The sequence below is a fragment of the Brachyhypopomus gauderio genome, unplaced genomic scaffold (genome assembly GCF_052324685.1).
Source record: "Brachyhypopomus gauderio isolate BG-103 unplaced genomic scaffold, BGAUD_0.2 sc117, whole genome shotgun sequence".
Lineage (NCBI taxonomy): Eukaryota > Metazoa > Chordata > Actinopteri > Gymnotiformes > Hypopomidae > Brachyhypopomus > Brachyhypopomus gauderio.
Genome location: NW_027506938.1, coordinates 28,039 through 55,875, shown reverse-complemented (window position 1 = coordinate 55,875; position 27,837 = coordinate 28,039). Strand labels below are relative to the sequence as shown.

Sequence of the window (27,837 nt, the reverse complement as noted above, 5' to 3'; positions counted from 1 at the left end):
CCTGTGAACGCCTGCCTGTTTGAGGAAGTAAGTCTGGGAGTGACACACTAGTCTTTATTAATTCTGCGTTCAGGTGATTTATAAATATTATGAAAACCTCTTAAATCTGGTATTTACTTCTTTCTGCTTTATTTATGAAAGGAATTTAAACTAAAATCTGGATAAAGGACTACAGTACCTGATTCTCTCCTGTGCTACGGTGTTTTTGCAGACGATCTAAAAGTGAAAGTGAAGTTTGTACAGAAGGAGACATTACAGAGAAACAGCACAGCAGCTGTTGGAGGAAATGGCTGCTACAAACCCTCTGTCAGAAGAACAGTTTTCATGTCCTGTGTGCTGTGACATCTTCAGGGATCCTGTTTTACTGTCATGTAGCCACAGTGTGTGTAAAACCTGTCTGCAGCAGTTCTGGGAAGCCAAGGGATCTCAAGAATGTCCAGTTTGTAGGAGAAGATCTTCAAGAGATGATCCTCCTTGTAATCGTGCACTAAAGGACCTGTGTGAGGCTTTTCTAGCGAGCAGGAGTCAGAGATCTTCTGAGGTGCTCTTCATTTTAACTGTAATGTTTTTCCAATGTTTACAATTATCTTGAAATTAGTGGTGGGACTTTAACGCGTTAATTTCGATTAATTAATTACAGGAAAATTAACGCACTAAAAAAATTAACGCACTAAAAAAATTAACGCATTTTAACGCATTTAACGGACGAGACACTTTTGCACCGTGGAATGTTTCTCAGTGCGCGAGTTCCGGGCATACAGATTATATGGACGCACAATAAGATGAGCATGATGGAGATGACTGAAGAGGCTACGTTGGTGGATGGGAAATTTAAATATAAGAAACTTCCAGATGGAAGTACAAACAAAAATAGTGTTATTTGCATTTTATGTAGGAAGGAGTTCGCTTATCACAGGAGCACTTCCACCCTTCGTTACCACCTCAACGCAAAACATGTTGCGGCTAAAGCTGGGCGTACACTGTGCGATATTTTAAATCGTGTACTCAGCTCCAGCTCAAACTGTACGACGGCTCGTGGAGCTGCTTCAACAGTGCGATACTCTCACGAGGAGCGATTTGAATTTCAAACATGTTTGACGTTCTTGCGACGCTGCAATTTCTGATCGGGAGTTGGTCGTGAGGTGTGAATCGTTCCTCGTTTACCTGTGTAAACTATACGATGCACGACACGCGATTGAGCCGAAACGAGTGAAAAATCGGCTGAAAATGGGCCAGAAATCGCACAGTGTACGCCCAGCTTAACGCGCAGGTCAGTAATGGTAATTTAGCTGCTAAATGTATTCCTAGTACGATAGGGTGACCAAACGTCCGTAATTCACATCCTGTGAGGAAACGTCCTGGTTTTTAAATTACCTTCATTTAAACTTTCGCGAATGGCGCGCGACTCCGCACGCGTTTATACATGATGCGTCACATTATTTGTGTTGTCCGCTCCCTGTGGTCGAAGATAAATGCTTACAAGAAGCGCTGCGAATTGCGTCAACTGATGCAAGTTACGAACTACCGTCCAGGGGTGAGTTTCGCAAAACGTTCTTAGCGCCAGGTACTTCTTAACCTCGTACGTAAGAACGTTTTGGGAAACTCACCCCAGAAAGACAATGTCGAAGAAAATCCAGCAGCTGTATGATGAGGAAAGAATTAAAACAGGTTATTGTGAAGAGTGCCACAAATGTGGCTCTGACTGGGGATCACTGGACCTCTGTTAGCAACAAGAATGATCTTGGTGTGACAGCTCATATTATAGATGATGAATCTATAGATGATGAAGATCCAGTCATTTGCTTTGAGCATGCAGAAGACCACTTCTAGGCACTATGGAGATGCCTGTGGCAGAGGCCTGGGAAATTAAAGAAAGTCTACCATCTAAAATGGTATTAAAAAACATCTTCTGATTTACTTCAATTCTTCCAATATCCTGAGCAAAACTCCCTAAATTAAACAACATTTTTGGTCAGAATTTCCAATGTTCTGAACTGTTTTCTGCACACTACACATATATTGGTCTTCGTAGTAGACTGGTGGAAAAATAAACAAGATGTTGAAGTTTATGATTATGTTCATTGATTCATTCAAACTTAAATGAATATTTCTCATGTTAAATACTGAAATGCGATTAATTTCGATTAATTAATTACAAAGCTTCCGATTAATTCGATTAATTTTTTTGATCGCGTCCCACCCCTACTTGAAATATATGTTAGACAGTCTAGATTACATTTGTCAAATGATGACATTTCAGACAACTAAATCAGAACCTTCATTCATAATGAAACATAATATAATTAAACCATTGATATACCACCTGCTACAATATAGCAAACATCTCCATTTGATAGTAAAAGGATGATAAGGAATCATAGTAATCACACCATTGTGTTCAGTCGTTATAATCTCTGAAATATCCAGCACATCTATACAGATACAGTGATGAGTCCTGTAAGACTCACACTGTCCTCTACTAAACCCGTGTTTTACAGGACAAACTCAAGACCTCACTGGAGTCTCTACAGCAGCATCTGAAGTTCTTAGAGGAACATAAACAAGTCTGTGAGAAAACAGCAGCACACATTAAGGTGAAAGGTCACTGAGTTCAGAATGGTGCTGTGATCACTGTCCATGTACACCATAATGAAACACACACATTTAGACAGTTTATATTTCCTCATCATCTCCCATTCCAGTATCAGGCCCAGCACACAGAGAGGCAGATAAAGGAGGAGTTTGAGAAGATCCACCAGTTTCTAAGATATGAAGAAGCAGCAAGACTAGCTGCACTGAAGGAGGAAGAGGAGCAGAAGAGTCACATTTTGAGGAGGAAGATTGAGGAGATGAGTGGAGAAATAGCATCTCTTTCAGATCAAATCAGAAACGCAGAGAAGAAGATGGAAGCTGAGAACATCCCGTTCTTACTAGTAAGAATCACTCAGTCTGTCTCTCTCTCACTTAAACACACGTACAAAACATGTGAGGTGTATTTTCTTCTTTAGCAATGCTGTGATGATGAATGAAGAAGTCTCCGCCGACACTGTCTTAGTTGTCAATAATAAGTTTATTGTAAAAAAAAGATCAGCATCAAATCAAGCACCTAGGTCTTGCTTGAGAGAGGTCTCGGGCCAATTGTGAATCTCCTCTCTCGAACACTGCCAGTCTACCCATATTTATATGCGAGTTAAACAAAGAAGTCATAGGGTCCCTCACATCTGTAAACCATCATACATATTGAAAAAGAAAGATGAGTAGGGCGAGAAGGGCCTCAATACTTAGTCTAAACAGAGACAGGAAAAGGGCCCACCAGACCTTTGACCCTTGGACTAGGGTCCCTTTTCACCTAAACCAAACCCATATGTAAACCACATTCTTCAACCTCTTTGTCCTGCTCAACTGAACATAAGCAAGAAGAGAAATGAATTTTAAACCAGTTAGTTTAAACTTAAACACTACATAATGTATTACATAGGCACAGACACTACATATTTCCCCCCTTCGAGACTACGCAGAGTCTCGAAAAACAAGAAAATTTCATATTTGTTACATGTCATACATTGTTGTACCCATCACATTATAACAACTCTCCTACAGTGCTTCCTACAGCACACTTAACAACACAACATCTTGTGGAGTGTAAGAGCAAAAAACCTGTCAGGCAGAAATCTTTCTTGAATTGTCCATCAAACAATCTAGACAGGAAAATTCTCTTACGGCCCCTCTGCCTAGGCGACCACATAAAGTACTCCAACCAATTTGAAAAAGGAAGATATTTCAAGTGTAGTGTCTGTGCCTATGTAATACATTATGTAGTGTTTAAGTTTAAACTAACTGGTTTAAACTTCATTTCATTTCTTGCTTATGGTCAGTTGAGCAGGACAAAGAGGTTGAAGAATGTGGTTTACATATGGGTTTGGTTTAGGTGAAAAGGGGCCCTAGTCCAAGGGTCAAAGGTCTGGTGGGCCCTTTTCCGTCTCTGTTTAGACTAAGTATTGAGGCCTTTCTCACCCTACTCGTTTTCCTTTATCAATATGTATGATGGTTTACAGATGTGAGGGACTCTACGACTTCTTTGTTTAACTTGTGTATAAATATGAGTGGACATGCAGTGTTCGAGAGAGGAGATTCACATTGGCCCGAGACCTCTCTCAAGCAAGACCTAGGTGCTTGATTTGATGCTGTTCTTTTTTATAATAAACTTATTATTGACAACTAAGACAGTGTCGGCGGAGACTTCTTCATTCATCATCACAGCATTGCTAAAGAAGAAAATACACCTCAAGAGTTGGCACCCCAGATGGGACCGTGTTGTGACTGACAGCGCTGCTTGACGACCTCTGCGCATTTATTCCTGCACCAGGCCAACAAACGGGTGAGCTGGTTTCTCACGTGTTTTGGGTGTTGGTTTATTCGTAAGGGCTGTTGTGTGGTTGCTGTCTAGTTGCACCGAGAAGAATCATTTATGTGCCATGCTGTGTTGCTGTTAGAGAAACTCTCCGTTTTAAATTTGGGTTTTAAATTTGGGGATTATGGTGGTGCATATGTTGAAATATGGGAATAGAGATGAATGGGAAATAGTGAAGATAAAGGTTTAAAGTTGAAGTAAAGAATAGGAAATGGTTTAAGTGTAGAATAGCGTAACTAGTAATGATAACAGTGTGCTAAATAACACCATGCGAGAGTAAGTTGTTTGGGCCCTTGACTTCTTAACAGTAAGACATGTGTACATTAGTCACTGCATGAAAGTTGGCTTTGTGATATAGTCTGATTTGGTTAAAAGTAAAGAGACTAGTGGTAACCCTGGGCCCAGGGCAATTGGCTACTAATAAGCATAAATAGAGGATTAAAGAGGAAAAGGTAAAGAGATAATGAGAAATGAGTTTAAGAGTTAAAGGTTAAAAGTTAAAGGAAAAGCCGCAGATTTGGTTTAAAGCCCTCTGGGAGGCGATGTTAGATGGGCCAAAATCCTGGAAAGTCACTAGGTGAGTTTCAGGTCAGTTCAATGGAACTGGTGGTGTAGCATTGGGATTCATTGTAGGTTCCCACTCAACATTAGCTGACGAGCTGTGTTCGAAGCAGCCTGACATTTGAATTGTCTACACCTCATATGGTAGCAAAAATTTTTAATGTAAGAGAAAAGATAAATGGGAAAAGGAGCGGCTATAAAGCATGCTATAGGGAAGTGTATGAATGAGTCGACTCTGAGTGTTTGAGATGTAGTGGTTCGTAAGGTTATGCCTGGTTTAGGGTTGAGAGTTGTTTTGTGCTTAGAGGGAGAGTTGTCCCTTTGCCTGGGTGTCTGCTTGTGTGTGTGTGCGAGCTGAGTTTGTCTCTGTGTGTGTGCGTATCTTGGTGGAATGCCAGATGGGTGTGAGAAGCTGAGTGAGTTGGTTTCCATGGATTATATGATTTTATATTAAATAAAGGCCTATATAAATGTTAGTAGTTGAGTTATATATGATATAGAAAATTTATGAGCCTTTTTGGGGGACTTGAGTTGTTAAAAAATAAATAATTAATAAATAAATAAAAATGCATGAGCCTTCGGAAAGAGGACTATGAATAAAGATGAGAACTTATGAGCCTCTTTCCAGGGACTTTGTTAAAATCTATGAGCCTCTTTTGAGTGGACGTAGGATATCTGAGTAAATTATATGAGCCCCCAAAGAAGGACATTAATTCTTTGAAAGAAAGATCAGGGAGGATCATTTGTGTGCACAAGCATAGGGAAACATTTTGTTTTTGGAATAAAATAAAATAAAATGAAGTTTTTCATGTATGGTATAGAACTTTAATTGAGGTGGATATTTTGTAGACATATGATATATGTGTTGGAAGATAACTTGGCGCGAACTGTGTTAAGCTGCTCAGAGAGTTGAGACATTAAAACTCTGGTCTGTTCCTTTGTTTGTTCATGGTGTGTGTGTCAGAGAAGGAGAAGGAGGAGGGGCCACTGCTTGAGGTCTGCTAACTCCAGCCTGACAAAGGCCAGTGTGTCTACTGACAAAACTATTGACCAATACCTGCATCATTTAAAGTCACTAATGTTGATATATGTAGTCTGGTTCTCACATTTAAGCTGTTAAAGGAAAATTTCAGTTTGGGGTTTAATAGATGCATCTCTTGTTCTGTGTATGTAAGATACTACATGCTGTGTAGTCTTTTTATAGAACAAACCTTGGCAACAGATTGACTAGTTGATGCTTTAGTTACTTGAGGCTACTTTGATTTAGACTCTGTAAGGAGTTGAAGGTGAGAGTTTATCTCTGTGCATGGTTACTTCTTATTTGAGTTGTATTGGAGATCCATTTGAGTTTATATGATGATTGAGGTGTATGGGAGTTGTGCATTGGTAATGAGTAGGTGATTGTCTTGCAGTGGATGAGAATACCTTTGGTGATAGTTGGTCTGTAGCTGGAGTCTATGCTTTTCCCTTGGGGTTGTTTTTCTTTCTAGGATATTTGAAGTGCTTTTATTTACAGTTTGATAGAGTGATTGGGAGTGACCAGTATTGTGAATGTACATTAATGTGGTTTGATTCCTCTGGAGTTGGCAAATTGTGTTCTTTTTCTCTTTGATTGCAGCAAAATAGTGGCAAATAAATTTAATAAATTGATTGGTTAATTGATTAGTTATAAATACTTATTGAAAAAAGGAAGATTAATAAATAAGTACGTAAATAAATTTTAATAATTAAATTAAATAAATTTGAAAAAAGAAAGAGGCAGGAAGTCAGTAAATTTTTAATAGTCTTAAAGGAGTCTCAGTATTTTTAGTCAGTTTAACCTATAATAAGGGAATCAAGGGAGCTGTTGCAATGTCGGATAAGGACAGTAAAGCGGTAAAAGTACTTACACCTGTTGATGTAGTACAGAAGAATAATCCTTTAGTTAAAGGTATTGCAAAGATGTCAGAGAAATGGAATAAGCGTTGGCCTGATATAGATCAACCATGGCCACTGGAGGGGACTCTTAACCCGGATGTGATCAAAACAATGCAAGTGCTTGTGTCTACATACAAGGCAGGACAAAAGAAGGGTAGGAAAGGTAAACACCGCAAAGAGAAGAGACATGCAGAGCTTGGGTTTCTTCAGTTGTTTGAAAAGGAAGGACAGAAGATGATAAAAGTTGCAAAGGAAAAGAGAGAAAGAAGTGCAGAAGATATAGCAAAAAGTGAAAGAGAAACTGAACGGCTGACGTCAGAAATTGAGACACCTTTCTCTCACACGGATCTGGTAAAGAAGCCCCCTCCCTATGAGAAGGAAGTGAAGTTTAAGGAAATCTATCCTCAGCTCCCAGTGATCAGTCAAGAAGGCGTCTATAATGTCAGAGATGAAGATGATAAAATAATAGAAACTGGACAAGCGGAGACAATTATCAAGATGTATCTGAGTTCTAAAAGCAAGAAGGAAATGGTAAGTCTGGAAACTAAGGGTAAAATGAAGGTTAAGAAGATGGTTTCTGAAGATGATGAAAGTGACCTGGAGGAAGTCAGGGGTGGATATGACCCTGAGGTCAGAAGAATGCTGGAAAGAGCGGAAAGGAAGGGAAACAGAATGTGGAGGAAAGAAGATTCAGAAGATGAAAGTTCAAATGAAAGTGAGAATGGAGACAGTGATGGAGATATTGAGTGTAGGAGTTCTTCATATTCAAGAGGGTCTTGTCTGGCAGCATCTAGTACTGGGACAAAAGAAGACAAGAGGAGAGCCTCAAGGGAGGTTGAGCGACAAGGCTCCCTAAGATCAGAAGCAAAATATGTATTGCGCTCAAGAAAAGGGAAGCGACCTGAGAAGATGTGTCCAGTCATCATTCGAGGGCAGAGTATGGAGTACAAGCCCTGGCAGAATACAGATATGTCAGACATACTTGAGAAGTTGCCTACTCTTCAAGATGGAGCACATCCGTGGATTTCAAAGTTGGAAGAGATCATGGTGGGGACGCAGCCTGCCATAGGAGACATTAAGAGACTTTTGGCTAATCTCCTAGGGGTTCCAGCTATGGAAGAGATCATATTGAAAGCTGGACTGAATAGATATGTGGGAACTGCTGTGAATGATCCTGAGTTGTTTTCTGCGAATAGAGGACGAGTGTGGGGAGCACTGAGAGATACATTTCCAACAAACGTACATCCTGATAATATTCTCATTGAGCCACTGGGACAGGAAGAGAACCCAAGAGCCTATGTGTCAAGAGCACATCAAGTGTGGAGAAATGTCACAGGACGTGATCCAGATATGAATCAAATGGAGCAGTCAATCTTGAGAGCAAAAATACAGAAGGGGCTGCCCTTACCTGTAAGAAGCAAACTGGCAGAAGTAGTTGGTCTTGGAAGTATGACCAAGGGTGTTTATACAGATCATATAGCCCATCAAGTGGAGCTATACCGGAAGAAAGACCATGACCAGAAAGAACAAGATCAAGAGATTCTAAGAAAACTTAATCAACTACAGCTGCTGGATAACAAGAAGAAGGAGAGAGGCTAAATGGAAGGCTTTTGGATTTGATTCTTCAGTGTTACAAATTGCAGACCAATAGGCAGGTAGGAACTTATGGTTTCAGCAATTAACTCATTCTGTAAAATCAGTAGGGAGATTGAAATGTCCATGTGTGGTGAAAGTGCCAACGCCAAGCACATGGCCTTCAATTTTGGAGACAGTACCAGAACCACTACTTGCTGAGTGTCAGTTTTTTGCGCTATCATGGTTGTTAGTTCAACAACGTTCATCTACAGTTACTATGCTGGCATTGTCTAAGTATTTGTTTAAGCCTAGGTATGATTGCTCTTGGCTGGAGGAGTTGCCATATATGAATTGGTTTGATGAGGATGATAGTGTGATGACAGCGGTTCCTGATGCTATGGATGTGCAACAGGTAGCGGCTGAAGATTGTTTTTGTTCTAATGCTACGCATAACATACCGGGAAGGTTTATGGGCATATCAGACTGTGATAATTATATGATGGATTTGAGTAATTATAAACGAAAGACAAAAGATGAGTTGCATAAAGTAACTTTTCAGGTTCCACATCATAGACGGGGTATGACATTAATGGTAAAGAATCAAGTTTTGCCTGTAAATGTGACCATAGGAAATTTCAGAGATATTTGGTGGATTTGTGGTGATAGAGCATATATATTTTTGCCGCATGGATGGACAGGATGCTGTTACATGGCAACGTTAAAGCTTCCGTATGAGGCTCTGATGCTGTTTCTGGAGATAGACCAAGAAGAGAACTAGCACAATTTCACGAGGTGGAGTCCTTCCATTGGAGGATAAGTCTAGGAGAGAAGTGGGGTATAGGTTTATTTCCATGGTATGGTGTAACATTTCTGGCAGATCATATTGATAATATTACATATACCCTACAGGGTTTTGCAGATGAAACTATAAAGGGTTTTGATCATTTGACAAATACTCAGAGGAGTCACCGTCTGACGTTACTGAAGCATGACATGGCTCTAGATTATCTTTTGGCCAAACAGGGAGGTTTGTGTGTAGCTTTAAACTTGACTGGAGATGCCTGTTATACTTTGATTCCTGATAATTCTGATAATATGACTAGTGTTATTGATGCATTGAAGAACATTAGGGATGCGTTTGGTCCATCTGAAGGAGCTGGATGGTCTGCGAATGCCTGGTTGCGAGAGAGATTAGGATCTATGGGAGCAGCAATGGTTCAGATTTTGATAGCGGTTCTCCTATCATTGTTTGTGATGTTTTGTGGTTGTACGCTGGTGTTGACCATTGCGAAGGCTATGATATTGAGATGGGTTGGAGTTGTGATGCCTGGAGATTCAGTTCAGATGCCGTTGTTGCAGAGGTCTGATATAGGTGATGACGAGGAGGTGGTGATAGAAGGTGAATTAGTGGAAAAGTATCCATTTTGATATTTATTCACGTTTATTGTTTTGACATTTGTTGTTTTTTAGTATTCTAGTAGTTTTTAGTACAATAGTGTGTGTGAGTGTGTGTAGGGGGGAAATGGAACAGGTGACTTATAATTTGGAGTGTGAAAGTATAATATGGTGAATTTTGCATTCCATATAGGATTAAGTCTGTGTTTGATGTTTAATTCACATACGTCTGTTGTTTTTGCAAAGATACTGGTTTGTGTTTTTTCTTCCCCTCCAGAACAAATAGTGGGGAAGGCTGCTATGAGGGGTTCAGGAGCTAAAAAAAGGACAATACAGAAGGACTCTGAACAAGGATGCTGAGAGATGGTGTCCAGAGTCCACAGGCTGTCGACACTACACTGAGAGTCAAGCTGCTGAGGAGCTGCAGAGTGACACATCAATATGGTTTCCTTCGTATATACATCTGCATACTAGTAGATTGTGTGATAATATTAATCTGAATAAAGTATAATCATGTGTTTTGAATGTATTCTATGAGCAAATATGATGGTTGATGGTGATATAGGATGATGTTTCTGTTAGTTGGATGAGTACATGTGGGACCTCAGATGTTTTGTTTTTTCCTCGATGCTAGGGAAAGGGGTAACTAGGTAAGGAAAGGTTCGAATTTCAGGTCCGATGGGTCGACCAGCCTGGATTTGAACATTTTGACTTTATTTTCTGAGGTTTCTATATGTATTTGTTAAGCTATATAACTACTTCATTTGCTTGAAATATCTTCCTTTTTCAAATTGGTTGGAGTACTTTATGTGGTCGCCTAGGCAGAGGGGCCGTAAGAGAATTTTCCTGTCTAGATTGTTTGATGGACATTTCAAGAAAGATTTCTGCCTGACAGGTTTTTTGCTCTTACACTCCACAAAGATGTTGTATTGTTAAGTGTGCTGTAGGAAGCACTATAGGAGAGTTGTTATAATGTGATTGGTACAAAAATGTATATGACATGTAACAAATATGAAATTTTCTTGTTTTCGAGACTCTACGTAGTCTCGAAGGGGGGAAATATGTAGTGTCTGTGCCTATGTAATACATTATGTAGTGTTTAAGTTTAAACTAACTGGTTTAAACTTCATTTCATTTCTTGCTTATGGTCAGTTGAGCAGGACAAAGAGGTTGAAGAATGTGGTTTACATATGGGTTTGGTTTAGGTGAAAAGGGGCCCTAGTCCAAGGGTCAAAGGTCTGGTGGGCCCTTTTCCGTCTCTGTTTAGACTAAGTATTGAGGCCTTTCTCACCCTACTCGTTTTCCTTTATCAATATGTATGATGGTTTACAGATGTGAGGGACTCTACGACTTCTTTGTTTAACTTGTGTATAAATATGAGTGGACATGCAGTGTTCGAGAGAGGAGATTCACATTGGCCCGAGACCTCTCTCAAGCAAGACCTAGGTGCTTGATTTGATGCTGTTCTTTTTTATAATAAACTTATTATTGACAACTAAGACAGTGTCGGCGGAGACTTCTTCATTCATCATCACAGCATTGCTAAAGAAGAAAATACACCTCACAAGCAAATGAAGTAGTTATATAGCTTAACAAATACATATAGAAACCTCAGAAAATAAAGTCAAAATGTTCAAATCCAGGCTGGTCGACCCATCGGACCTGAAATTCGAACCTTTCCTTACCTAGTTACCCCTTTCCCTAGCATCGAGGAAAAAACAAAACATCTGAGGTCCCACATGTACTCATCCAACTAACAGAAACATCATCCTATATCACCATCAACCATCATATTTGCAAATGTTACCCATAGAATACACTCAAAACACATTATTACTTTATTCAGATTAATATTATCATACAATCTACTAGTATGCAAATGTGCATATGGAGTAAACCATATTGATGTGTCATTCTGCAGCTCCTCAGCAGCTTGACTCTCAGTGTAGTGTCGATAGCCTGTGGACTCTGGACACCATCTCTCAACATCCTTGTTCAGAGTCCTTCTGTATTGTCCATTTTTTAGCTCCTGAACCCCTCATAGCAGCCTTCCCCACTATTTGTTCTGGAGGGGAAGAAAAAACACCAACCAGTATCTTTGCAAAAACAACAGACGTATGTGAATTAAACATCAAACACAGACTTAATCCTATATGGAATGCAAAATTCACCATATCATACTTTCACACTCCAAATTATAAGTCACCTGTTCCATTTCCCCCCTACACACACTCACACACTCTATTGTACTAAAAACTACTAGAATACTAAAAAACAACAACAAATGTCAAAACAATAAATGTGAATAACCATCAAAATGGATACTTTTCCACTAATTCACCTTCTATCACCACCTCCTCGTCATCACCTATATCAGACCTCTGCTACAACGGCATCTGAACCGAATCTCCAGGCATCACAACTCCAACCCATCTCAATATCATAGCCTTTGCAAAGGTCAACACCAGCGTACAACCACAAAACATCACAAACAATGATAGGAGAACTGCTATCAAAATCTGAACCATTGCTGCTCCCATTGATCCTAATCTCTCTCGCAACCAGGCATTCGCAGACCATCCAGCTCCTTCAGATGGACCAAACGCATCCCTAATGTTCTTCCATGCATCAATAACACTAGTCATATCAGAATTATCAGGAATCAAAGTATAACAGGCATCCCCAGTTAAGTTCAAAGCTACACACAAACCTCCCTGTTTGGCCAAAAGATAATCAAGAGCCATGTCATGCTTCAGTAACGTCAGACGGTGACTCCTCTGAGTATTTGTCAAATGATCAAAACCCTTTATAGTTTCATCTGCAAAACCCTGTAGGGTATATGTAATATTATCAATATGATCTGCCAGAAATGTTACACCATACCATGGAAATAAACCTATACCCCACTTCTCTCCTAGACTTATCCTCCAATGGAAGGACTCCACCTCGTGAAATTGTGCTAGTTCTCTTCTTGGTCTATCTCCAGAAACAGCATCAGAGTGATCCTCATCAGATCTATTCCCTCTCTGAACAGAGAAAACCTCATACGGAAGCTTTAACGTTGCCATGTAACAGCATCCTGTCCATCCATGCGGCAAAAATATATATGCCTTATCACCACAAATCCACCAAATATCTCTGAAATTTCCTATGGTCACATTTACAGGCAAAACTTGATTCTTTACCATTAATGTCATACCCCGTCTATGATGTGGAACCTGAAAAGTTACTTTATACAACTCATCTTTTGTCTTTCGTTTATAATTACTCAAATCCATCATATAATTATCACAGTCTGATATGCCCATAAACCTTCCCGGTATGTTATGCGTAGCATTAGAACAAAAACAGTCTTCAGCCGCTACCTGTTGCACATCCATAGCATCAGGAACCGCTGTCATCACACTATCATCCTCATCAAACCAATTCATATATGGCAACTCTTCCAGCCAAGAGCAATCATACCTAGGCTTAAACAAATACTTAGACAATGCCAGCATAGTAACTGTAGATGAACGTTGTTGAACTAACAACCATGATAGCGCAAAAAACTGACACTCAGCAAGTAGCGGTTCTGGTACTGTCTCTAAAATTGAAGGCCATGTGCTTGGCGTTGGCACTTTCACCACACATGGACATTTCAATCTCCTTACTGATTTTACAGAATGAGTTAATTGCTGAAACCATAAGTTCCTACCTGCCTATTGGTCTGCAATTTGTAACACTGAAGAATCAAAGCCAAAAGCCTTCCACTTAGCCTCTCTCCTTCTTCTTGTTATCTAGCAGCTGTATTTGATTAAGTTTTCTTAGAATCTCTTGATCTTGTTCTTTCTGGTCATGGTCTTTCTTCCGGTATAGCTCCACTTGATGGGCTATATGATCTGTATAAACACCCTTGGTCATACTTCCAAGACCAACTACTTCTGCCAGTTTGCTTCTTACTGGTAAGGGCCGCCCCTTCTGTATTTTTGCTCTCAGGATTGATTGCTCCATTTGATTCATATCTGGATCACGTCCTGTGACATTCCTCCACACTTGATGTGCTCTTGATACATAGGCTCTTGGGTTCTCTTCCTGTCCCAGTGGTTCAATGAGAATATTATCAGGATGTACGTTTGTTGGAAATGTATCTCTCAGTGCTCCCCACACTCGTCCTCTATTCGCAGAAAACAACTCAGGATCATTCACAGCAGTTCCCACATATCTATTCAGTCCAGCTTTCAATATGATCTCTTCCATAGCTGGAACCCCTAGGAGATTAGCCAAAAGTCTCTTAATGTCTCCTATGGCAGGCTGCGTCCCCACCATGATCTCTTCCAACTTTGAAATCCACGGATGTGCTCCATCTTGAAGAGTAGGCAACTTCTCAAGTATGTCTGACATATCAGTATTCTGCCAGGGCTTGTACTCCATACTCTGCCCTCGAATGATGACTGGACACATCTTCTCAGGTCGCTTCCCTTTTCTTGAGCGCAATACATATTTCGCTTCTGATCTTGGGGAGCCTTGTCGCTCAACCTCCCTTGAGGCTCTCCTCTTGTCTTCTTTTGTCCCAGTACTAGATGCTGCCAGACAAGACCCTCTTGAATATGAAGAACTCCTACACTCAATATCTCCATCACTGTCTCCATTCTCACTTTCATTTGAACTTTCATCTTCTGAATCTTCTTTCCTCCACATTCTGTTTCCCTTCCTTTCCGCTCTTTCCAGCATTCTTCTGACCTCAGGGTCATATCCACCCCTGATTTCCTCCAGGTCACTTTCATCATCTTCAGAAACCATCTTCTTAACCTTCATTTTACCCTTAGTTTCCAGACTTACGATTTCCTTCTTGCTTTTAGAACTTGGATACATCTTGATAATTGTCTCCGCTTGTCCAGTTTCTATTATTTTATCATCTTCATCTCTGACATTATAGATGCCTTCTTGACTGATCACTGGGAGCTGAGGATAGATTTCCTTAAACTTCACTTCCTTCTCATAGGGAGGGGGCTTCTTTACCAGATCCGTGTGAGAGAAAGGGGTCTCAATTTCTGACGTCAGCCGTTCCGTTTCTCTTTCACTTTTTTCTATATCTTCTGCACTTCTTTCTCTCTTTTCTTTTGCAACTTTTATCATCTTCTGTCCTTCCTTTTCAAACAACTGGAGAAACCCAAGCTCTGCATGTCTCTTCTCTTTGCGGTGTTTACCTTTCCTACCCTTCTTTTGTCCTGCCTTGTATGTGGACACAAGCACTTGCATTGTTTTGATCACATCCGGGTTAAGGGTCCCCTCCAGTGGCCATGGTTGATCTATATCAGGCCAACGCTTATTCCATTTCTCTGACATCTTTGCAATACCTTTAACTAAAGGATTATTCTTCTGCACTACATCAACAGGTGTAAGTACTTTTACCGCTTTACTGTCCTTATCCGACATTGCAACAGCTCCCTTAATTCCCTTATTATAGGTTAAACTGACTAAAAATACTGAGACTCCTTTAAGACTATTTAAAAATTTACTGACTTCCTGCCTCTTTCTTTTTTCAAATTTATTTTAATTAAATTATTTAAATTTATTTACGTGCTTATTTATTAATCTTCCTTTTTTCAAGTATTTATAACTAATCAATTAACCAATCAATTTATTAAATTTATTTATCACTATTTTGCTGCAATCAAAGAGAAAAAGAACACAATTTGCCAACTCCAGAGGAATCAAACCACATTAATGTACATTCACAATACTGGTCACTCCCAATCACTCTATCAAACTGTAAATAAAACCACTTCAAATATCCTAGAAAGAAAAACAACCCCAAGGGAAAAGCATAGACTCCAGCTACAGACCAACTATCACCAAAGGTATTCTCATCCACTGCAAGACAATCACCTACTCATTACCAATGCACAACTCCCATACACCTCAAACCACCATATAAACACAAATGGATCTCCAATACAACTCAAATAAGAAGTAACCATGCACAGAGATAAACTCTCACCTACAACTCCTTACAGAGTCTAAATCAAAGTAGCCTCAAGTAACTAAAGCATCAACTAGTCAATCTGTTGCCAAGGTTTGTTCTATAAAAAGACTACACAGCATGTAGTATCTTGCATACACAGAACAAGAGATGCATCTATTAAACCCCAAACTGAAAATTTTCCTTTAACAGCTTAAATGTGAAACTGGACTAGATATATCAACATTAGTGACTTTAAATGATTATACACATATATATTCAGGAAGAGGGGATTGGTCAAAAAGTTTGTCAGTAGACACACTGGCCTTTGTCAGGCTGGAGTTAGCAGACCTCAAGCAGTGGCCCCTCCTCCTTCTCGACACACACACACCATGAACAAACAAAGGAACAGACCAGAGTTTTAATGTTTCGACACTCTGAGCAGCACAGTTCACGCCAAGTTATCTTCCAACACATATATCATATGTCTACCAAATGTCCATCTCAATTAAAGTTCTATACCATACATGAAAAACTTCATTTTATTTTATTTTACTCCAAAAACAAAATGTTTCTCTATGCTGGTGCACACAAATGATCCTCCCTGATCTTCTTTCAAAGAATAAATGTCCTTCTTTGGGGCTCATATAATTTACTCAAATATCCTACGTCCACTCAAAAGAGGCTCATAGATTTTAACAAAGTCCCTGGAAAGAGGCTCATAAGTTCTCATCTTTATTCATAGTCCTCTTTCCGAAGGCTCATGCATTTTTATTTATTTATTAATTATTTATTTTTTAACAACTCAAGTCCCCCAAAAAGGCTCATAAATTTTCTATATCATATATAACTCAACTACTAACATTTATATAGGCCTTTATTTAATATAAAATCATATAATCCATGGAAACCAACTCACTCAGCTTCTCACACACATCTGGCATTCCACCAAGATACGCACACACACAGAGAGACCAACTCAGCTCGCACACACACACAGACAGACACCCAGGCAAAGGACAACTCTCCACCTCAAACAAAACACAAAACAACTCTCAACCCTAAACCAGGCATAAACTTACAAACCACTAAATCCCAAACACTCAGAGTCGACTCATTCATACACTTCCCTATAGCATGCTTTATAGCCGCTCCTTTTCTCATTTTCCTTTTCTCTTACATTAAAAATTTTTGCTACCATATGAAGTGTAGACAATTCAAATGTCAGGCTGCTTCGAACACAGCTCGTCAGCTAATGTTGAGTGGGAACCTACAATGAATCTTAACGCTACACCACCAGTTCCATTGAACTGACCTGAAACTCACCTAGTGACTTTCCAGGATTTTGGCCCATCTAACATCGCCTCCCAGAGGGCTTTAAACCAAATCTGCGGCTTTCCTTTAACTTTTAACCTTTAACTCTTAAACTCATTTCTCATTATCTCTTTACCTTTTCCTCTTTAATCCTCTATTTATGCTTATTAGTAGCCAATTGCCCTGGGCCCAGGGTTACCACTAGTCTCTTTACTTTTAACCAAATCAGACTATATCACAAAGCCAACTTTCATGCAGTGACTAATGTACACATGTCTTACTGTTAAGAAGTCAAGGGCCCAAACAACTTACTCTCGCATGGTGTTATTTAGCACACTGTTATCATTACTAGTTACGCTATTCTACACTTAAACCATTTCCTATTCTTTACTTCAACTTTAAACCTTTATCTTCACTATTTCCCATTCATCTCTATTCCCATATTTCAACATATGCACCACCATAATCCCCAAATTTAAAACCCAAATTTAAAACGGAGAGTTTCTCTAACAGCAACACAGCATGGCACATAAATGATTCTTCTCGGTGCAACTAGACAGCAACCACACAACAGCCCTTACGAATAAACCAACACCCAAAACACGTGAGAAACCAGCTCACCCGTTTGTTGGCCTGGTGCAGGAATAAGTGCGCAGAGGTCGTCAGCAGCGCTGTCAGTCACAACACGGTCCCATCTGGGGTGCCAACTCTTGAGGTGTATTTTCTTCTTTAGCAATGCTGTGATGATGAATGAAGAAGTCTCCGCCGACACTGTCTTAGTTGTCAATAATAAGTTTATTGTAAAAAAAAGATCAGCATCAAATCAAGCACCTAGGTCTTGCTTGAGAGAGGTCTCGGGCCAATTGTGAATCTCCTCTCTCGAACACTGCCAGTCTACCCATATTTATATGCGAGTTAAACAAAGAAGTCATAGGGTCCCTCACATCTGTAAACCATCATACATATTGAAAAAGAAAGATGAGTAGGGCGAGAAGGGCCTCAATACTTAGTCTAAACAGAGACAGGAAAAGGGCCCACCAGACCTTTGACCCTTGGACTAGGGTCCCTTTTCACCTAAACCAAACCCATATGTAAACCACATTCTTCAACCTCTTTGTCCTGCTCAACTGAACATAAGCAAGAAGAGAAATGAATTTTAAACCAGTTAGTTTAAACTTAAACACTACATAATGTATTACATAGGCACAGACACTACACATGTTAAATACACCAATGTAGAAGAAAAAGAATCACTCACTGGCCATCTTGGCCATTTGACATTTGTTTTAGTGTGTGTTTGTGTAAGGGTCTTTAGACCCATAGATTTTATTATCATATAAGGAAAAGCCACAATTGTCCCTCTGTTTCCTTCTCAGAACGTGTTGTCCACATTGAAACAGTAAGTGATTATTTCTGTTTGATCTCCACATTTTTACACATTGTGATTGTTCTGATACATTCAAACGACTGGCAGAACTTGTGGGCTGAAGTAGGAAGTGTGGAGATGACAGACAGGTGTCAGTGATGATGGAGTATGTGGGTGAATTAGAAAGGGAGAGGGGCTATGTAGAGGAATGTATGGAATGTGAAGTGGGCAGCTCCCCTGTGGGTCTGACCCCGCCTACCGTGACACTGACCATGTGCAGACATTTCAATACATATTGATGGATTTTATGAAAGATTTCACATGTTACTTTTAACGTTAAATACTTTGAATAAGATAAATAATGATATAATAATATATATAATATATTTTAATAATATAATAGCTTTCTACATTTCCAGAGTTCATCACACCCCAAAACAACACGAGAAGGTGTCAGGAGCTCTGATCAATGTAGCAAAACATCTTTCCAACCTGAAGTTCAGAGTCTGGGAGAGAATGCAGAAGATTCTCCAGTACTGTGAGTTTTGGTGTTAATTAGAGTAATTCTGTTCTCCTCACAATTAGAACTCTATATAGAGAGAAACATTAACATTGTGTGTTTGGTAAATGAACTATTCCAGTATTAAAGGCTGTATTAGTATAAACAGTGAGGGGGACGACCAGTTGATTGCTGGTCTGAGGGGAGACAGTCAGTCCATGAGGAGATCTACACCACCCACTCTCCACCTCTACACCACCCACTCTCCACCTCTACACACCACCCACTCTCCCCCTCTACACACCACCCACTCTACACCTCTACACACCACCCACTCTCCCCTCTACACCACCCACTCTCCACCTCTACACACCACCCACTCTCCACCTCTACACCACACACTCTCCACCTCTACACACCACCCACTCTCCCCTCTACACACCACCCACTCTCCCCAGGACACCACCACCTCCACCTGCTCCTCCATCCTGCCTCCTCCCCCATCCCTAACAAAGGAGAATCAGTGTAAGAGGTTCCTGTGCTGTATGTTGGGTTTGGTCTCCTCTACCAGGAGGAGGACCCATCTCACAGATGAGAGGAAGACCATCACTCTGAGTCTTACCCTATAGGGCTGTATGAAGTGGGACATGGGTCCTTGAGACTCCAGGCTAAGGGGCTTCCCACAATCCTCAAACCTATTAAGAGAAGTCATTGTGCTCAGAGGAGTGTGGTTGTGAAGTTAGGGAGACCCTAGCAAACACCCCAGAGACAATGTGCACTGTTCCAGGAACAGGACACACCACTCCAAACACCCAGACACAACTCCACCTCCCCACAGTCTGAAGTCCAGCTGAGCCCAAGCAGACACCCCCTGCTCCAGGGCTATATGGAATGGTGTGACCCTGGTAGGGTCTCCCAAGGCAAATTGGTCCTAGGTGATGGGCCAGACAAAGAGTGATCCAAAAACCCCTATGGAACTCATAAATAACAGTTACCCTCACCCGGATCAGGGTTATCGGGGCCTCACCCTGGAGCCAGGCCTGGGGGAGGGGCCCCTTGGTGAGCGCCTGGTGGCCTGGTTTCTACCCATGGGGCCTGGCCGTGGACAGTCAGAAAGAGATACTTGGGTTCACTCTCCCATGGGCCCACCACCTGTGGGAGAGGTAGTAGTAGTAGAGTGTTTGACAACACTCTGTTCACCGATCACCAAGATCATTAATGCTTCTCTCAGTACCGGTTCAGTTCCTCTCAGTTTAAAGCTGGCCGCTATTACTCCTTTACTAAAGAAGCCAGGACTTACCCCTGATGATTTTAATAACTACCGTCCCATATCTAACCTGCCTTTCCTGAGTAAGGTGCTTGAGCGTGTAGTTTCTGTTCAACTTAAAGAACATCTCATCTCTAACAACCTCTTTGAACAATTTCAATCTGGTTTTAGAACGAATCATAGCACTGAAACTGTCCTGGTAAGAGTCATGAATGACCTACTGCTGGCAGCTGATTCTGGACTAGTGAACATCCTTGTCCTCCTTGATCTTACTGCAGCATTCGATACTGTCTGTCATGACACATTGCTCCACAGACTGGAATCCTGGACTGGGATCACTGACATGGCAATGGCCTGGTTCCGGTCATACCTCACGGACAGGCAGCAGTTCGTTTCACTGGATGGTTTTAGATCAGACACTTTGTCTCACTCCTACGGTGTCCCTCAGGGTTCAGTTCTAGGCCCCCTTCTTTTTATCATCTACATGCTTCCACTTGGTAATATTATCCGACAACGTGGTCTTCAGTTCCATTGCTATGCAGATGACACACAAATATACATCAGCACGAAGCCTTCCGACCCATTGCCTCCTGATGCATTGGTTAGCTGTTTAATTGACATTAAAAAATGGATGAATAACAACTTCCTGAAACTGAACAGTAATAAATCTGAAGCCATTCTTGTGGCATCACCCTCCACACTCATGAAGATTGGCCAACCAACTATATCTCTTCCCGGTTTCGTCACATCCTCGGTGGCACAGGTTCGCAATTTGGGTGTTATTTTAGACTCCACACTCTCTCTGGATGCACACATAAAGAACGTCACCAAAATAGCCTTTTTCCATCTTAAAAACATCGCCAGACTGCGCCCCTCCCTTACTGACTCAGTGGCGGAGACACTTATACATGCTTTTATTACTTCTAGACTTGACTACTGTAACTCTGTTTTAATTGGGCTCTCTATGAGTAGCCTCAAGAAGTTGCAGTATGTCCAGAATTCGGCAGCTAGACTACTCACGCACACCAGGACATGGGAACACATTACCCCCATATTAAAAGACCTGCACTGGCTACCGGTTCATTACCGTATCCAGTATAAAATACTACTTTTGGTTTTTAAATCCCTGCCTGGTTTGGCTCCTTGTTACCTTTCTGGCTTACTCTCTACATATACACCATCACGCTCACTTCGGTCTGCAGATGCTCACCTTCTATCCGTACGCACTGCAAAACTCAACACGTATGGTAGAAGAGCATTTAGTGTTGTTGGTCCTAAACTCAACACGTATGGTAGAAGAGCATTTAGTGTTGTTGGTCCTAAACTCAACACGTATGGTAGAAGAGCATTTAGTGTTGTTGGTCCTAAACTCAACACGTATGGTAGAAGAGCATTTAGTGTTGTTGGTCCTAAACTCAACACGTATGGTAGAAGAGCATTTAGTGTTGTTGGTCCTAAACTCAACACGTATGGTAGAAGAGCATTTAGTGTTGTTGGTCCTAAACTCAACACGTATGGTAGAAGAGCATTTAGTGTTGTTGGTCCTAAACTCAACACGTATGGTAGAAGAGCATTTAGTGTTGTTGGTCCTAAACTCAACACGTATGGTAGAAGAGCATTTAGTGTTGTTGGTCCTAAACTCAACACGTATGGTAGAAGAGCATTTAGTGTTGTTGGTCCTAAACTCAACACGTATGGTAGAAGAGCATTTAGTGTTGTTGGTCCTAAGGTATGGAACTCTGTCCCCCTCTATCTCCGCACATGTACATCCCTAACTACTTTTAAGAAGCTCTTAAAAACTTACCTTTTTAGTATTGCCTTCTTGAATATGTAGGTTCACATGTGTCCGTGTTTATGTATATGTGTGTCCCTTTTCTCATCTGCTGCTTCTTTCTAATGTTTTTAGTTATTTAATGATTTATTTTAAATTGTTGTGACTTATTCTAATCCTTTTTAGTTTATTTAATCTCTTGTTGCCTATTCCCTTGTAAAGTGTCCTTGTGTGTCTTGAAAGGCGCTTATAAATAAAATTCTATTATTATTATTATTATTATATTATAGTAGGGGTTCAGTGCATTGTGGATTGGGCGGTGGCCGAATGTGGGGGCATTGGCGTACTGATCCTCTGTTACTGAATCTGGCTCTTGGGACATAAAGGTAACCTCTCTGGTTGGGAAGGAGCCTGAGCTGGTGTGCGAGTCTTAGAGATATCAACTAGATATAGTTGGACTCACCTCAACACACATTTGGGTCCTGGAAACAATCCTCTCGAGAGAGGCTGGACTTTATTCTTTTCTGGAGTTGCCCAGGGTGAAAGGCGGAGGGCAGGAGTGGGCTTACTCATAGCTCCCCAGCTCGCTGCCTGTGTGTTGGGGTTTTCCCCCTTAGACAAGAGTGTTGCTTTCCTACGCCTTCGGGTTGGGGAATGGGCTCTGTTGTTTGTCCTTATGCACCAAATGGCAGTTCCAACCTTCTTGGAGTCCTTGGAGGGGATACTAGAAGTTGCCCATTCTGGGCATTCTGGGGTGACTTCAATGCTTATGTGGGCAGCGACAGTAAGACCTGGAAGGACGTGATTGGGAGGAATTTCCTTTCCGATCTGAACCCGAATGGTGTTTTGTTATTGGACTTCTGTGATCGTCAGAGTCTGTCCATAACAAACACCATGTTCAAGCACAGAAGTGTCTATAAGTGCATGGCAGAGGAACCTGTCAGAAAGGTCTTTAACTCCCACTTCCAGCAGAGCTTTGACCGCATCCCGAGGGAGGCCAGAGACATTGAGTCTGAATGGGCCTTGTTTCACGCCTCTGTTGTCAATGCGGTGGACCAGAGCTGTGGCCGCAAGGTTGTCGGTGCCTGTCATGGCGGCAATCGCCAAACCCAATGTATTCTGAAGAAAGAGTCCTATCAGGCCTGGTTGACTCGTGGGACTCCGGAGGCGGCAGATGGGTACAGGAGGCAAAAACTCGGGTGTGGGAAGAGTTTGGTGAGACCATGGAAAGTGACTTTCGATTGGCTCCAATAAGATTCTGGAAAACCGTCAGGCAACTCAGGAGGAGAAAGCGGTTCCCGACCAATAGTGTATACAGTGGGGCTGGGGATCTGCTGACCTCAACTGGGGATGTCATTAGGTGGTGGACGGAATACTTTGAGGATCTTCTCAATGCCACCATCACGTCTTCCATGGAGGAAGCAGAGCTCGGGGACTTGGACGGGAGTTTGCCCATCACTCAGGCTGAGGTGACCAGGGTAGTTGTGAAACTCCTTGATGGCAAGGCTCTGGGGGGACCGGAGATTGTGCTCCAACTATTGGGGGATCACACTCCTCAGCCTCCCTGGTAAGGTCTATGTAGTGGTACTGGAGAAGAGAGTCCAGTCGATAGTCGAGTTTCAATTACAAGAGGAACAATGTTGGTTCCGTCCTGGTCATGGAACACTGGACCAGCTTTTCACCCTTGCGAGGGTCCTAGAGGGTGCATGGGAGTTTGCTCAACCAGTCCACATGTGTTTTGTGGATTTGGAGAAGGCATTCGACCGTGTCCTTCGGGATTCCTCTTGGGGTGCTCCGGGAGTATGGACTACGAGGCCTGCTGCCACAGGCTATCCAGTCCCTGTACAAACAGAGCAGGAGCTTGGTTTGCATGGCCGGAAGTAAGTCAGACTGGTTCCCGGTGGGAGTTGGACTCAGCCAGGGCTGCCCTTTGTCACCGATTCTGTTCATAACTTTTATAGACAGAAATTCTCTGCGTAGCCAAGTGGTGGAGGGGGTTCGGTTTGGTGGCCTCAGGATTCCGCGTCTCCCATTTGAGGATGATGTGGTCCTGTTGGCATCATTGGGCCAGGACCTACGACTCTCGCTGGATCAGATTGCAACCGAGTGCGAGGCAGTCGGGGTGAGAATCAGCACCTCTAAAACTTGGACCATGGTTCTCAGTTGGACAAGGGTGGAGTGACCTCTCTGGGTCGGGAATGAGTCCTTGCCTCGAGTGGAGGAGTTCAAGTATCTCAGGTTCTTTTTCACGAGTGATGGAAGGATGGGACGAGAGATTGACAGGCGGATCGGTGCTGCGGCTGCAGTATTGCAGACGCTGTACTGGACCGTTGTGGTGAAGAGGGAGCTGAGCCAAAAGGCAAAGCTCTCAATTTACTGGTCAATCTACATTCCGACATTGAAATTGTCAATGAAGTTTACCTTCTGATGTGCATAGGCTGTAGCGAACCAGCTGTTTAGAGCCAGCAGTCTGGTAATGTGACCACTGCCTCGACGTGCAGTTGGTATTGGTCCAGAAATGAAAACTTCATACTGGGAAAACTCCAGAATGTCGAGCAGATGGTTAAAATCTTGTTGTTTGTAAACATCACTAGAGACAACATGTAAACATATTATAATTAATCAAATAGACACAATTTCAATCTTCAAAACAACAAGCACACAAGTACTGCAGGGGTGTGTGGTGAACACACAACATCACCATCACTTCCCTCTTATCAACCTACTGCAGCATTTCACTCAGAGTTAAGGGCCTGCAGTCTGTAGATGTGACCTCATCACATAAACACATGAAGAACATGATGATTCATTCTGTTCTCTCTCCTCAGACCCTGTTACTCTGGACCCCAACACTGCACATCCACGCCTCCACCTGTCTGATGATCTCACTACTGTAGAACAGAGACCATACAAATTACTGCTTCCTGATAATCCAGAGAGATTTGATCAGCATGTGTGTGTCCTGGGCTCTGAGGGCTTTAACTCAGGGATACACTGCTGGGATGTTGATGTTGGAGACAGTGAAATATGGGAACTGGGTGTAATTGGAGAGTCTGAATGGAGAAAGGGAAAGTCTTACTGGAATTCAGTGTGGGGTCTATGCTACATTATGAGCACTGATAAATACTGGACACAGTGGCCAGGACAGAAATATTACCCCCTCCAACCTTCTGAGAAAGTGCAGAGGGTCAGAGTTCAGCTGGACTGGGACAGGGGGAAAGTAACATTCACTGATCTTCTAACCAGTTCACACCTGTGCACTGTAACACACACTTTTACTCACACTGTTTTCCCATTATTCTATAATGAAAGTTCCTCTTCTATGAGGATCTTACCAGCGAAGATATCAGTAACAGTGGAACAGCAAAATTAATGTTGCCTTGGATTAATTTAATCTTCAAACATATTTTAATGAAATGTATATATATACAGTATGACTGATTCATTTATATGAACGAAAACTGTTTTGAACTTTAGTTCTCATGTTGAACCATTATATAATGCTGTAATGTGCAACAAAACCAAGAATTTAGATTTAATAAGACTTATGGGGTTGGTGTAATGTGTGGCAGTTTACAGTTAACCCATGATGATGCATCTGAGGCAGTGGCGTGCACACATAGACATCAGGTGGTGCTAAAGCACCACCAAATCTGCCCTTTATCAACGAAAGTGTCCTTTTCAAACTTCGGTTTTCATTTTACTGAGGTCGGTTTGAAATGATCTTTAGAAAACCTGAGCGATTAAAAACAATGACCTGAAATGAGCCACCACCTCGCACACACCCGACCTCTCTCTTCCTTTAACACCAGATGCGCTGCAGCAGCAGTTCAGTTCAGCAAAAGGAAGGAAGCGTCTTCAGTACAGCACACACGCTCACAGATAGACTTCTTCTCCCGTCCCCACCAGCCAGGTCACATACACATCAAGTAAAATCGTACTGTTTGCCCTCTAAGCCCAACGTGAAATCATTTTCTTGTGCAGTAAAATGTCTCATACAGCACCAAACTACTAAGCATTTTTAGCCGACTGGTCACCTGATAAACTAGTCGCTCTAGCCCAAATCAATGATAGATAACATGAGGATGACCACATACAATTAATTAAGGTAGAGTTTGCAAATCTATGTGTTAAGCTGAACGTTTTCTGTTGTATAGGTTTTGTTAGGCAACATAAATTAACACATTCGTTTGTGAAAGAAACGGGAAGTTCCCCATTACCTGTGGAAAAATACCCATTTGCATTCATGTAATGACAACACTCAGTAGCCTATAACTCCTTCTCGTACTTTTTGGACTTTTTACTGTCTTAATTGTAGGCCTATATTGATTTACTAATTGCAAAATATATGCAACAAGGCCTGCAGACAGTGGAGGGTAAACAGAAGTTAACTGAAGGACATGACTGTATATAGTTAATATTGGATATGAATTTTATCAGTTGGCTGTGTGACTTTTCTCCATTGAAAACTCACTTTAGAGAATGTTACAAATAAAATGTCAAATTTCATTCAACATGTGCTTGTAATTTTTATTATAATTAAGTGTACCACGTGCGCTAAAAAGTGCCCTTCAACCCCCCCGAGCACTTGCCCCCCAAAATGTCTGTGCACGCCACTGATCTGAGGACAGTGTGATGAGTATGACCTTGCTAATACGTCAGGTTTTTTGAGGAGCCTGGAAGAATTCACGGGCCAGGAAGTGATTCAGATTGGACTTGATGGCGAACCAGGACCTCTGAGAGACATCTCTGAGGAGATATACTTGTACCTCTTGCACCTACAACAATTTCGCTTTTTTAAGGGCCCCAACGGACGTTTTACTTTATTTTATGTGTACACTTTGTTTGTTTTGCATTAATTGGGTAGTCTCATTGTGGAGTTTTATACAGATCTGAATATTTTCCCAGTGTTGTAACAATACAAGGGTGACTACTCAACATTTGTTTTCCCAGCCGTCTGCTTTGTCACTGTTGCTCATCTTATCGACTCCTGACGAACTTGGTATCTTCTGATTCTGGCCAAGGTCTTATTACTAGTTCGTACTCTGTGTACTATACTTTTACCCTGTGATCCACTTTAGCATTGCCGAGGTGGGTTACACATGGACTGCCCAGTGGACAGTACCCCAGAGGGTGCCAGCATGGAGAGCTACTTCTCCTCACAGGAGGAGGAGGAGGAGATGGAGGCGCAAGAGGAGGAACCACCTGGCCCGTCTCCTGATGGTCTCACCAGAGCGCCTCCTACAGAGCCCAGCACTTGTGGCCCTCCAGTGGTGAGTGAGGGAAGTGCACGCTCACCGAATGCGAGCAATACTGTTGCGCGCCTCCCAGTGGCACTTAGAGGGACTGCGAGCTCTGCTACTGAGCCTGAGGCCAGTGTGTGCTCCCCAGTGACACCAAAGAGGACTGCACACGCTCCCAAGGGGCCGAAGGCCGGTAGCTCCGGTAGTTCCCTGTCAAGAGATCAAAGGGGAAGCCACCGGCTCCAGTGCTTGTAACACCAGGACTGCCAGCCCAGTTTTGAGAAAATGAGTTTATTGCTTAGCAATAATGTCAGCAACAGTATATTTTGTTCATCAGTTAAAGTGATTTTAAAATGAGATATAATTGCTACCTTAAATGCTTTAAGTTATAAATCTTAAGAAGGGCCCCACAAGGGCTGTTCAGCATATTGTTGCAACAGAAAACGATTTGGTCTACAGGAAGTGTCAGACTCTTGCGAAGTATGTTCTATACTGATAAACTCCACAGAAGGTGACTTGCAACAACTACCTGTAATGACACCCTGTCAGGTTGAGACACCGTGAACATAAAATA

The 27,837-nt window shown here is 41.7% G+C and overlaps 1 protein-coding gene across 1 annotated transcript; it reads left to right on the top strand.

The window, feature by feature from the left end:
• The first annotated feature begins 39 nt into the window (after positions 1-39).
• On the top strand, positions 40-27,837 carry LOC143497940 (E3 ubiquitin-protein ligase TRIM35-like). Its single transcript, XM_076993599.1, has 6 exons — positions 40-541; positions 2,499-2,594; positions 2,703-2,933; positions 18,494-18,516; positions 18,903-19,021; positions 24,849-27,837. Exons 1-6 carry the CDS (start codon positions 287-289, stop codon positions 25,391-25,393), a joined length of 1,269 nt encoding a protein of 422 aa, XP_076849714.1. The 5' UTR covers positions 40-286; the 3' UTR covers positions 25,394-27,837.

Excerpts from the sequence above, each read along its gene's own strand:
- LOC143497940 (XM_076993599.1), top strand. The coding sequence starts at position 287 with ATGGCTGCTACAAACCCTCTGTCAGAAGAACAGTTTTCATGTCCTGTG. Across the intron at positions 542-2,498 it reads GGAGTCAGAGATCTTCTGAG|GACAAACTCAAGACCTCACT; the intron begins GTGCTCTTCATT and ends CGTGTTTTACAG. Across the intron at positions 2,595-2,702 it reads AAACAGCAGCACACATTAAG|TATCAGGCCCAGCACACAGA; the intron begins GTGAAAGGTCAC and ends CTCCCATTCCAG.